The sequence below is a fragment of the Nesoenas mayeri genome (assembly GCF_963082525.1).
Source record: "Nesoenas mayeri genome assembly, chromosome: 2".
NCBI lineage: Eukaryota > Metazoa > Chordata > Aves > Columbiformes > Columbidae > Nesoenas > Nesoenas mayeri.
Genome location: NC_137543.1, coordinates 74,804,416 through 74,818,146, shown reverse-complemented (window position 1 = coordinate 74,818,146; position 13,731 = coordinate 74,804,416). Strand labels below are relative to the sequence as shown.

Here is a 13,731-nt window from a genome sequence, read left to right as displayed (position 1 = left end):
TCTTTGTAAATTCCTTGGTTCTTGAAAACCTTTAGCCTAGCTGCAGTTATAAATACAATCAATAAAATATTATTACCTACATTCTCATTTGAAAATATGCATCATCTGTTTGCAAGACCTGCTACTTCAAGCAATAACATAATCTCATGGATTTGCTTACCATATGACCACCGTGTTTTGCAGGATATTGAAAGAATGTGGCCTGCTTTCAACAAGGCAGATTGTGAGACTATGGCATATATCAACCAAAAACTTTCCGATACTTTGGAGAACTTCCTGAGCTCTTTGCAAAATACCAGCAAGGGCAGCTGTGAATGTCCGCTCATGTTGGGGAACACACAGAGACAACTGCAAATGTAAAACATTTTACATTTTGGTACTCCTAATGTTTCTTATTAGAGATGTTATTTTGTGCATATGCTTGTGTTCTACATTATATAACTACAGGAGAAATACTGTTTATCAAAGTCTCTTTAGGTTTTGTTCATTCAACTGAAAACTGAGTAGATACAATGCACAAATTATTTAAGTAATTTAGCAAAATCCTGGATATTTCACAAAGCCCTTTTACTTTTGTTGAACCCTTGCAACAGGTTTTCCTCCTCCACAAGGAGAATGCTTTGAATCACAACTAAGAAAATTTTCAATTTCCCATGACCTTTTAGGTCAAAATTTGGATATCTTGATTTTTGTTTAAAACTGTTTTACTCTGGCCTTATCCTCTCAGCAGCTGCATGTCTTTTGCAATAATTAAAGCATTTGGATCAGTTCAGCAGTTCAAATAGTCAGAAATAGAGGATGATGTTTGTAAACTGACAGGCTTGAACTCCAAATAACTTCAGATGTTTGCTGTTTCCTTGAGTAAAATAATATATTTTAAGTAAATGCATAAAACTGCTACTACAGAGTATTTCAAACTTGCTTCTCAGTCAGAACTGGTACTTGTTATAATTATTGCTATACTGTTTTGACTTTTGGATTATTTAATAATGGGTTTGAAGGGTCTGTGTTACATAATGCAGAAGAACTTGAGCTTAGATGCTAGTCTTATGGACCATATGGAATCATGTCCAGTTTTTGAATGGTGAATAATATCTGATGTGTGTATACTCTTTATTACTTAAGTAACGATTAGATTTTATTCCTCCTGAACTGCAGTGCTTTGTATCTCTAGGTTTTAAAAATATATGTTCAGTAAGAAACATGGAAGTGAGACATTGCTGGACTTGTGCTTCTCCATAAACCATTTGCTAGAGCACTTACCCATCACAGAAAGATCTCTACATTTGCAATCTCATTTAGGCATGAAATATGACTATCCCTGCACCACGTAAATACAGCATGAGAAGGTCCATAGAGTTGCTTACTGTTTGCACAGTGTATGCACACCGAGCATAATGTGACCTTTTTGCCTCATTTAGTGGCTGCTTCACTATTAGTGTTACTCTTGTTACATAGTAAAGTCAATGACTTAGTTTTAATAACTTGTTGAACTATGGCTATCATTTCAGGGTGGCTGAAAAATTGGAACTACGGTTGTCAGAAAATCCAGCAACAGCTTTTCTCAGTGATTTTAATCTTTTGAATGGTGAGTTCCAGTTTTCTTCCCTTTTTTACAAGACACTGCTGGTAATTTTGCAGGACAATAATTTTTTCATTGTTCTTCGGACTTTAAAGGGATATTGTTTATGGAAACCATTGACTTAATGCAATATATTTTCATTGTACGCATGTGTACATACGTGCACTTGAGTTGGCACAGGACAGCATAGTTTACCCTGTCTAAGCCTGTCCAAAAGGTTGCAGTGATTCATGAGAAAGCAGAGGGGACTTAAGTTAGTGGAAAAATAAAATCTTTAAGGACTAAAGGCTGCTTTGCTATTTCAGATGTTCTCATAATACAGAGTTGTGAGATAACCTGTGTTGTTATAAGGTAATGCGAACAGATGCACAAGACCTTCAGTCTGCCAGGCGAGTGACCTTTACATTTGAAGTAGAAGTAAATTACATGATATGAAGTTTTTGTGCCCTTTATCATCCCAAAGAATATATCTAATGAAAAGGATACAGTTTGTGGGCAATTTAATTAAGCAAATCGGTATTGTTGGCACTATCTTTCTTCTCTTCCAGATGTGAAAGTCAAAGAGTGTGTGCAGAATCTTACTCAATTGAGACTGGACATTGGTTCTTCTGTTAATATTTCTGAAGAAACTATCAGTACCATCTTGGAAGCCAGTATCTCTCATTCAAAGGTGAAGGATTGAAAAGAGATGCTATATTAATGGTTCAGCCCATAGCCTGACATGACAGCTGAAAGAGAACAAACCACCTTGTTTGTGTGGAATCTTATATTTTCACTTGTCATATCTACGTGGAATATTTTGTGAGATTTAGGACTTCAAAATAATAAAGTCAAACATTAGGAGATCAATTTATCGTAGTCTTCTGGTCTAAATAACACTGCTTCATTACTTTCAGCAGTGCTTTATACCCTTGTGCTGACACAGAATCTGAACTTTACTCTCTTGATATTATAGAAAAAGTGAGGTTTACTGGAGACACAATTTTCATTCCCATTCCCCTGCTAACTGTGATCCTTGCAGTATGGAGTTGTCTTCCTTTTTTTTTATTCTTACATGGTCTTACCAGTATCTTGCCTTATCTCCACTTTATTATTATTATCTGTTGACTCCCGAATATTGTCTAAAGGGTTGATTGTGTAAGTTTTCTGAGCGAAGGACTGTGTGTGTTACCATTGTTTCTGTTTCCTGTCATACCAGTGAATAGTAGATATAACGAAAAATGCCACCTAACTTACAGGTTCTCTCTATGACTGAAAAGGGTTGGAGGTATGTTTGCTATAAACTAAACAGGTTAATCAAGCAGCCACTGGGTGTCACTGATGCTCCACTTGCAGGAACAGTTGCAAGTTTTGTTCATGAAAAGTGTGGCTATTAAAAAGGCAGTTAAGACCATCATACCTACTTAAAGATGATTTGTTCATCTGCTTCCTTGGCAGTGTGACTGCCTTTATTGTTAGCTTGTTATTTTGATACCCATAAACGGTAATGAGAGAAGTCATCTGGAAGCGATTCTGTTAAATGGGATTCAGTGCACCCTTGATCTTTTGTGATAACAATAATGCTAATTGACTGAATTTTCAAATTACTTTAAATCCTTTTTTTTTGCCAAAGTCTTATGTAGAGTTTAGATGTACATACACATTTCACATTTGCATATCTATACAGATTTTTTTGTTTACTTAAGTGCTTAAATCCTCTCCCCAGGCCAACTGGAACATTAAAACTTATGTCTCTTAACTGATTATGCAAGACACAAAAGTACTTTTTAAAGCTATAATTTAGGCATGCCCATTATGTTTATAGTATCAATAGCCACTGTCTGATACTCCTAATGACAGCTGCAGACCCACTGCAGTCCTGTATTTCTGTGATTGTATACTACGGCTGTGCTTGCCAATGGAATGGTAAGAGTAACCTGTAAGTTGTTTGTGCTTATTACACTTAATTTCTACCACAATATTATGCTGTGGTCATGGTCATTGCCATGTGAATAAGTGTTCTGAAACTGCTCAAAACCAGTAATTTGAAGCCTATAAGCATTCATTTACTGAACACAGGAGTTTGGATTAGCTCTGGTACTCGCAAAGCTGTAGGGAAAGTTCAGAGGGACTCAGTCTAGTGGACAAAGTGCTGAATGGGTTAAAACTGGACTAAAGTCGTGATATTCACATGGAGCATGTGGAAATACATTTCAAATTGTATTATAGAGTCAAATTTTCTCCATAAAAAGAACTCCAAATCAGTATCCTTTTATGCTACTAGCAGAATTACATTTATATTCATATTCTATTCCTTGTACATGCACAAAAAAATGTAAATCCTTTGGAATCACAAAGGAAAAATTCTGTTCCAGAATAAAAACCTAGAAGTCAAATTAATAAGTTGGAAATTGAAATATTCATCTGAACTAAAGTGCTGAATTGCACACCCTGACCAACTTTAGCTCCTAATTTGATTTTTTCTTGGGGATCCTCCTGCTTACTGAGTACTGCTACTAGCTACAGGTGCCTTCAATAGAGACAGTACAGGCAGGTGCTGTCCTAAGGAGTACAATGGAGCCCTGAGTACTGTGCTGTGGCTCTTACAGGCTCCAAACTTGTAATTTTTCTGGACTTTCTCTCATTTGCTTTCTTTCAGGCATTTCAGGAGAAACTGTAGCAAAGAACTGAGATATCTGGACTGCAAGCATTTATCTTTTGATGAGATATTTTTGCAGGAGGAAACAAGTCATCATTATTGAAGGAGCTTCTATTGTAGTCTGGCCCAAGGTCTGCTTAGGCATTTGCCCCTTCACCTGCTCTTAAATTACAACACTTGAAAGGAGTGTTAAGCTGGGAAGTGTGAGCTGGCTCAGAGTGAATGTGATGCCATATAGAGATCCCTAAGTGCTAAACTTGTGTGTCCTCTGAAAGAAGGAAGGTCTTTTTTGTTTGATTTTAATGATTCATACATCTGGATTTTGATCTTCAGGTGTTTCAGCAACAAAGGTGTATATCTCCTAGAATGAATACATTCAGCATTGTAAATATGCTTGCTTATGGTATGGATACTCATAGAATGAATCGTTCACCTGTTCACAAATGCAAGTAAATCTGTATAAGAAACATTCTTCATATCTTTCTATGTACATAGAATTTGAAGTAAGAACATACAAATGCAATATAGAGTTGTATAGTTAATTATTTCAGGTCTGTTGATGACTGCAAATTGTCATGTTACTATGACACAAATTCTCACCTTATGGACTATAAAAGAAGGTGATACATTTCAGGGAGAAAGGTTTTTAACATATATATTATGATAGGTTTTTTACAGTGCCTTTGCTGTAGCTTTAACTGGAAGATGTGATGAAGAAGTTCTTAGCCTGCTGCTAAAGCTACCTGAAAACAGTAAAACTTCTATGGTGGTGGAAGAATTATGTTCTTTACCAGCACTGGACTTATATACCATGTTTGTACTGATTATACAGAACTTGAACTTGCGTCAGATCATTTACAAGGTAAAATGGGAAAAAAAGCTTTTGGTTCCTATGTTTTTCTTTTGAAGGTGGTCTAAAGCATGCAGGTAGATGTACAAATAACTATTATTTCTTCAGATGTTCTTTCTCTGGGAAGCAAACACTGGATATATGGCTTTTTTTGTCTTCATTTAGCCCCACAAAGCGAATACAACTGTTGAAGAATGGGGTTGGTAGATGCTACTGTATTCTGTTTCTTGCTTCTTCCGGAAAATTATCAGGGAAGAGTTAATTATGAAAGTTTTAGAGAAAACATAGGAGGCTGAAGATACAGTTTTATTAATCTTTAGAAGAGTTTGCAGTTCATGCAATTAGTGACTTCTTAATTTGTAGGTGTGGAAGGCTGATTTGACATCACTGGATCTAAAACAAGCGTAAGACCTCAAATTACAAGAATTACAACATTATTTTCTAGGAAAAAATTATAGCACTCTGGAATACATTTTGTTGTAGAAATCACGTTGGCAATTCAGATGCTTCCTTCAGGAAGGGGCTTTTCCAGCTTTCAGGTTGAGTCTCTCTATAAGGGCAAACCTCTATATTTTATGTGACTCAAGTCATACGACTTTGACAAGAGTAACACAGTGCCAAAACCATAATGAAGGGGGTACAGAAATCTGTAGCAAAACTGTATTTTCTGTAAAACTGTAGATAATCAGGGGTCTAGTGTGGATTTTCAGTGAGATAACATTTTTACTTGTAAGAGCAAAACTATTAGATGGGTTTTGTGATAAAAGGTGTTTATTTCCTTTCTTTTTGGGTAATTTATCAACAGAACATAAAAAGTTGTAAGTACAAACAGTTGAAAATCACTTATAACAAGGGGAGGAAGAATTTTGTTCTAAAGTTGTAGATACAGGGTTATATTCTGGAGGCTGCATGTGCGGTTAAACAAGTTGGCCACACACTTCAAAAAACAAGACAGTTTTCCAGGATAGGTTTGGATACCAGAGGGAAAAGAAAAGATTTCTACTTTCTGAATTATCTGCCAACATAAAGGGGGGGAGAGGGGAAATAAAAGAGAAAAAAAAACCATTGCTTATTCTGATGGAATTTCTACTGAATCCTACTTCGACTGTCATGAGACAGGTTAGTTTTACCCTACTGATGCTGCTAGAAAAGAATAAAAATGTTGTCAGCTCATCCTAAAGTATTACAGAAGTTTTGCTATTTTTTTAAGTGAATAAGTTTTTTTTTTTTTTAATTTATTTTTTTTTTTTTAAATGTATAAAAACAGTTGAAGGCTGAGAGGAAAATCAAACACAGACTATTATAGTAGGAAGTCAAAGATGGACAAAAAAAGGTGATCAGAGGAAACAGCTGAAAGTATATAGTGGGATTATATTATTTTTAATTATTATGCATAGGCAAGAAACAATGAATCAATTTGTACTACCATATAATCTAAATAACCCATAAAAGCAGAGGAAATTGAGAGAAAATCCATAATGTCAAAACTTGTATAGTGGAAACAACTAATAACCAATTTAACTTCAGTGAAGTAGGGAATGAAATGTACATAATTATTTTAGGTAAAATGCAGCGTATGAGAAAAATGCAAAGAGAGGAACAGGATGAAAGTCAGTAGTCTAACTTAATTCCTAAAGCAACCAAAGTGCTTGCTAGATTTAATTTAATTTAGGAATTATTTTTAACATATTAAACTGTTGCACCGAGCATCTTGAACCTGTTGAAGGAAAAGTTCTTGTTTACACTCAATTTCAAGGGGGCTGGATGTTGCAGATCCCATTAGCATCTTGGGTAAGAGACCTCTCTTCAGCTTGGTAGGTACAATAAACATATTCTCTGGATTTTAATTCTTGATTTGTCATAGGCCAGTCCTGACATTACTAGAGAATTTTTCTTTAGCTGAATTCGCAAGTAACTGGGGAGTTATACTAAATGGAGTTTTGTTAAACATGGTTTGCAGGAGCATTGTATAATCAGTTTTGGAAAAGACGGAATAATTTTGAGTGTTTTATTGAAAGTTTAAAATTTATTTCTAATTGGAATTTATTCTTGTGATTTTTCCTTCTTTTCCAAGATTAAGATACCATCTGAGATAGGCAATATACTAAACATGCTACTGGATATGGTTTCTAGTATCAGTTCTCTTCTCAATAAAGTCAATCATGTCATGGAAAACCTTCCAGTGTTCCTCCAAGGAATTCAAAATATTGATGTGCTTGACATGTCTGCGTTGCAGCAGGTATGTATATGATTTCAGTATGCAAACTTAATTCCCACCATGAGGTACTTTATTAGGGGTGTGTGCTTAGTAAGGAGAAGCATAAAGAGAAATTGTATTCTAGAAAGTTGGGAACTTAGAAGAGAGTCCATAGACTCTAGGTAGATTCATTTGGTCTTTTTCAAATACTCTAGTTATTTTGAGACTATTGATGTGTCACCTCTTTTTTCATTAACTTATGAGATCACAGCCAATATGGTGTTAGGCTACTGATATAGCATGTATTACCTGTGATTTGGAGATAGCAATGCTTTTCTTCTAATGGTGTATTGTTTTGATGAGCAAACTGTTACGTTGTTTATGAGAAACAGCTCTGTTTTATTTTTTTTTTTAAGATTTCAAAATAGCACATGCAGCTCTGGGTTTCTGTTTGTGTCACTTAAGGCTTTTGTGTGATAGTTCTGCTTGACATGAGGTGTGAAGACATTTCTTTTGTTCCATCTTTAAGGGCAGTTATTGTGTGTGCACAACAGGTAGTACAGTGGTGGACCTAGAATTAAATCAGAAAAAAGAGATTTCTGTTTCCAAGCAGGCTCCGATTCCATAAAGAAATCATGCTGGCCCTTATGGCCTCACCTTCTGGATTTGCTGTCCTCTGTGTAAAGCTTAGGATTGAATTTGGTTCTAAAATTGCAGACCTCTAAAACATCCCCCTGTGGTAAACAGTGCAAACTGATTTGTGACTACAGAGTGAACACTGCCTTAAATACTCTGATATGAATTTTTCTCAAGATCTTCTAAACTATGTGACAGAGGTATTTTGTAAAGTGTTCTTCTGTGCATATTAGTTTTGGTTTTGAGCCTCTCTGGGGTAGCTCTTTGGCTGCCACAATGAAAGGTGGCTGTCATCAGATGCTTACATCTTTTCTGCTTTCCTTAAACTAGTTCAGTTTGTGTCAGACATTCCTTCTGAAAAATGAAGTATTTCTTTTGCAGTAAATCTCAAAGTTGCCTATTTGACAGAAGAACCTCTCCCAAGGTCTTGTTCAAAAAGAATTTGCAAAGGAACAAATCGAACAGCAGAGGGCCATCTGGTCACGGTTTTAATCTTTGTTCCATGGCAACACATAATATCCTATAATACAACAGAGATGTAACCTTGGATTTTTTTTTGTCACTTTTCTGACATAGTCATTATTTTATTAATTTTTTTTAATTCCTTTTTACTTGAGGTATTGCTGTTTTTTTTTGTCACCTAATAATTTGTGGAGGATTAAAAATTCAGTGTCTATTTCTTTTGTTAATAAATTAGATGTTCAATGTTTTGAAGGGGTCTTCTGTCTCTAACTCTTTTTCATTTTGTAGATTAGTAAAAGTTGTTTATTTTTAAATATCCTTCAATTTTCAAGTTTAACTTTTTTTTTTTTCTTCCCTATTTTCCCATAGTACCTTTAATTATTGATTATTTTATTTGCTTCTTTTTTATAGTGGCAAAACTTGTGCTACTGAATAAGTGTGCTACTGAAGTGCAGATATTGCTTATACACTTTCCTCCTTAAATATTTTCTTCTATTTCCAAAATAATCCATCCTTCTGGATTTTTATTTTCATGAATACCAGCAGCAAAGTACAGGATATTTCAAAAAGATGGACCCAGTTTCAAAGCAGTAGTTATTTCAAATTGGGTCCATCTTTTTGAAACACCCTGTAGTTCAGTGACCTGGGAAGTAAAGTATGGAAAGCTTTTAAAAGTAAAAATATGTGGACCTTCAGTGTAGACTCAGACAGATTGTGTCCTTCATTAACTTCTAACTGAAAAAGTTATTTTGAAGTTGATTTGAAAAAAAAATTAATTACTCATAATGAAAGAGAAAATGAAGTAATTGTCAATTATGCATGTGGAAGGCCAGTCGTAGTCCTATGTTTTGATAGGTTAAATAGATGTGTTAAGGTTAATCTTAAATGCTGGGGACAAGAAATATGTACTGTCTTTGAGGGCAATTATGGCTGATGACTTTTGTAGTTCTGCTTATTTATGTCTATACCTACTAAAATTTTCTTAATCTTGCATTCACCTTTTTCTGTAAGCTCCTTACATTTTTGTCTTTTACTTGATCAAGGATCAGTGACATAGCCAGGTAAGCTCAATTTTATAACAGCAGCTCATGATTTCAGTTGATAATTAAAGTTCTACTCTGGTTACTTTTATATCCAATTTAAATTAGGTAGTTGGTTTCTTGCCATATCACATTCTGATCTTCTTTTCTTCCTGCAATGCCTTCAGATATTAAATTATAGGCAAATTTCAGAGTTTCACATAGTGATTGTATTAATGCTGATTAATATTTTCTAGGATAAGAACATTAATTGGTTGTTAGAGTTCACTGAGTTTAGAGACAGCATATGTCTTTTTCAAGAAGAATCATTTGCCTTTCCCCATAAACATATTGTATTGATCTGGAATGGTAATTTGATAATGCATTAAATTCTTCTCCTCACATCCTTTTTGTCTTTAACTGCTCCCCACTTCAAAATTAATTGCACATCTTGTCCTATTAAACATCACAATGAGATATCTATTATTTCCTGGAGCATTATGTCACTCATTCTTGAGTGTAGATGAATTTTCTACCTTTCATTCATCTAAATTTGATAGACTTCTGAAAAATAATTTAGCTAAATCAGCAGTTTTGCCATTTCCACCCTGATTTTGTCAATTTTAGTACAATAAAGACTTCATTTTGTTTATAGCTCTATTCAGACATAAGAATATCTTTTTTTCTCTGTATTTGCTTCCTTTAGCCCTTTGGTTTCATTAAATTTTGAATTACTTTCAACCGCCCTGTAGTTTTCCAGAAAAACTGAATTTCTTAAATCTCTCTTAAGGTAGTGATTCTGAGTTTGTTTTAGTTTTAAATGCAAGTTGTAACCTGGCTTGTCTTTTAGGTTTCTTTTGTTGAATAGCTGATATTTCTGCTCTCCATGAATTTGTTTTTATTACTGATTTTTTTTTTTTTAAGCTGTCCATTTATGTCAGATGCCCCAGTGTTATCAAGTTTTTGCTGCCATTCGAGAATTCAGTTCCAGATAGCTTTTAATCCTTAGTACCAATCTTCCTCTTCATGAATCTCTTGGAGTGACTGAGTTGATGGGTTACTTTGTAGGAGACTGCTTGCTGAATTCATCAACCTTGATTACAGACCTACTTCATTTAGTTTAAACTACTATATAAAAACTGGATCAAAGACAACTTTTTGTGCAAATCTATCCTATACAATTCTCCCACTTTATCAAAGTCAAATTTTAGGAAACATATTTTATTTTACTTGAAAGACAGTAAGTAGATTCAGTCTGCTGGTGGCAGCTCACCACATACATATTCATTATTTGAATTTCAAGTTATTTTGATTGGAACCAGAATTAATTAGCAAGTTTGTGCTCTTTGACTGAAATAAGCCTCATTTATCCTTCTAGTGCAAATACTCCCTAATAGGGATTCAAAACTACTTTTATTCAGCATTGTGCATAAATAAAGCTTATTCCTCCAGTAAAGTCCATGCCAGCAGATTCATTCAAGGGCTGTAGATGATGGTGTTATGAAATCTGGATATTGTTTATTTAATATGTTCTATGCTGAAATCATATGCAAAAAGTCAGATTTTTGGGAGTAGCCAACACTGAGTTTTAAATAACACTTTCTAATATTCCTGCAGGATTACTAAAGAAGTACCTGGCACTTCAGTAAGTGCATTGATCAGGATAAACTGTTTACAACAGCACAATCTCTAAACTGTCTGTGATTTATTCTTTATGTAATGTGCTACACTACTTTGAAAATTGACTCTTATGCTGAAAAACAAAAATCCAAGGATAAAATGCTAATTTATTTCACTGTCAAATGTGATTTGTTGATATATCACAATCTTTTTTCAATTTGCCAGTTGTGCAGTCTACAAATGATATCCATTAGTGTAGTTACACTTTTCTTGAAAAGCACCTGCAACAGTACTGAGTACCAGGCAGGCCAATGCATCCTTCAGTTACACTCCAGCAGCATGTTGCCTTGCAGTTGTGTCCTCTTTTAGAACTAATGGCACACCTCTAGAGTCTTCCATGAGACACCAGCTACAACTGAGCACATTGTTTGAAAAATGAAGCTGCACAGTGGAGGCTGGTTCTATTTATTTATTTGTTTGGTTTTTTCTTTGCTTGTTTGTTTATTTGTTTTTAATGTGTCGAATGATGGTGCTCAAGCCACAAAAGCAGTCAGATTGCTCTTTGTATTAGAGGTATGCTAGTCATGAGCAAATGGCAATAATAAGTGCTGGTATGACTCAAGACACGCAAAAACTAGAAGTATATCTAACAATTTAAAAGATGTACTTGAAAAATAGGCTTTTAGGGCACATGCACCTGAATAATTTTTTTCTTCTTAGCAACTGTTTTCACTGCAAACATTCATGTGGAAAATTATTCAGTTGTTTCTGCTGTCTCTGTGACACAGGAGTAATCTACCAGCAGAGCGGACTTGGTGAAAACTGAGATTGTAATAAAGGAATCTGTAGTGCAGTTGTCTTGATATTTTCTTTACATTTTTAAATCCTTTTCTGCCTAACCAACACACAGTATTTTTTAAAGTTGAAAGTAGTACATTATGCTACTGTTTTTCATTAAGCATCCTGGCAATTAAAATTTGTTCCTTTTTTTTTTTTTCCCTACCCATGTTAAAGGTGATCAGAAGAACAGAAAAGAGCACAGCAGGCCCTCATTCTTGTAGGCACTTTCAACAGTCTAATTTTGTCAATCTCGTTGCAAGCCAATATTGAGAGAACACTAGGGCTACTCCCTGAAGCTAATAAATGAAACTTTGATTCATCTGTATTTCTATTTGTTTGTCCTAGTTCTTACAAGGTGGGCAGTTCAGAAGTTCAGCTGTTGGATCTCTGGAGTCTGTTATCAAGGCAGTGTGTAAAGAAGAATCTTCATTTTTCAGCAATACAAACCTATTCATTGACATGCCCAGAATCACAGGAGACTTGGAGGACAATATGGCAAAATATGGTATTCCCGAAGATTCAAGTAAGAAAAGCTATAAATCCTAAGTTGTATGTATGCATTCAGAGTTTAGAGAAGTTTTCACCTCTTAAATAGAAATATTTATATACCAGCTGACATCTCATTTGACACTTTAATCCTGAGCACAATGGTTCATCCATAAAAGTTTTATGGCTATGAGATAATTGTGAACGACACACAAGTGTTTGTGTTTGTTTTCTATCTTTGCAAATCATAAATAAGAATATTCCTGTCTTAGAGACATATTTATTAGAATTTTTAAGGCACTTGGTATTAAAAATATATCTTTGATATACAAGATTGAGAATTTATTGCTGCGTGCCTTTCTTCTGTGAACATAAAGCTGTAGTATTATTGTGAAGTAAAATATGCAAGCCCCCTGAATAAAATAAGGTTTTTAATAGTTGATATTCCTATCCTTCTTGTCAAGTGCCCAGAAAATCTCTTAGCTGTTATATTCACCTTTACTCCCTTTCCTCAATATATATTTGACTTACCATGATTGATATTGTGAATAACCTTGTTAGTGCCTCAGTGGCCCTGTGCAAGAGTGGAATAGAGTGGCAGAGTGTCACCAGGGAAGGTTCTGTGACTGTGAATCACGGCTCTACTACCTATCAGATTTTACAGCCATAAAGTGACTCTGGCTTGGCTGGGACCCTTGAGAGGGAGCCAGAGCTCTGCCCTGACCCTCCTCACTCCTGTGTGGGGTAACTAACCAGGCAACTCTGCTTTTCTTTCCTATTCAAAGAACGGAATTAGCAGAATGACTGATGAGTGAAATTGTTTGGAATTTAGTCTCTTTTAACACTGTTTAGGCCAGAAGCACCGTTACTCAAAGATTTTTTGTTTGTTTGTTTATATTGTCACAACTCTGGAGTGTTTGTAAGACATTTTTACCTTAGGATCTTGCCATATTTCTAAAGAACCAGTTAGTTCCAGCATTCAGATCAATTAATTAATACTGTTTCCTGTATTTTACAAATTTAGTAAATGAGGCAATGGAGAATGAAAATTAAAAAAATTACACGAGGTCACAGAAACTTGATTTGTACTCCTTCACAGTGATTAACTTGTATGTATTTAGTGTATCAGACACTTGCCAATGCTTTCTGAAAATCACAGCTAATGCAGACTAGGAAGTCTTCTGTGTTCTTAGCATATTGATGTTTCTGACTAGCCAGCTTGGAGCCTCTTAATTCTTTGCTGTCATTTAGTAATGATTGTTTCCTTGAAGAAAGTAAAAATTTGGGCAAAGAACCTGGTGTTCTTAAATATACATTTCTGACACATGTTTAACTTTCAGCAGAAGTGGTTTTGGCCTAGTTTTCCATTATGTACGATGATTTGTCTTCCTTGAGGAGTTA

General features: G+C 34.9%; 1 protein-coding gene across 1 annotated transcript in view; it reads left to right on the top strand.

The window, feature by feature from the left end:
• The window catches only part of ABCA13 (ATP binding cassette subfamily A member 13), a gene marked incomplete at both ends in the record, with an annotated part of 166,975 nt that overhangs the window by 28,749 nt on the left and 124,495 nt on the right, over positions 1-13,731 (top strand). The window contains 5 exons of the mRNA XM_080364158.1: positions 1,512-1,588; positions 2,131-2,252; positions 4,888-5,082; positions 7,145-7,309; positions 12,190-12,367. Of these exons, the coding sequence (XP_080220284.1) occupies positions 1,512-1,588; positions 2,131-2,252; positions 4,888-5,082; positions 7,145-7,309; positions 12,190-12,367 (737 nt within the window). The remainder of the gene's footprint in view (positions 1-1,511; positions 1,589-2,130; positions 2,253-4,887; positions 5,083-7,144; positions 7,310-12,189; positions 12,368-13,731) is intronic.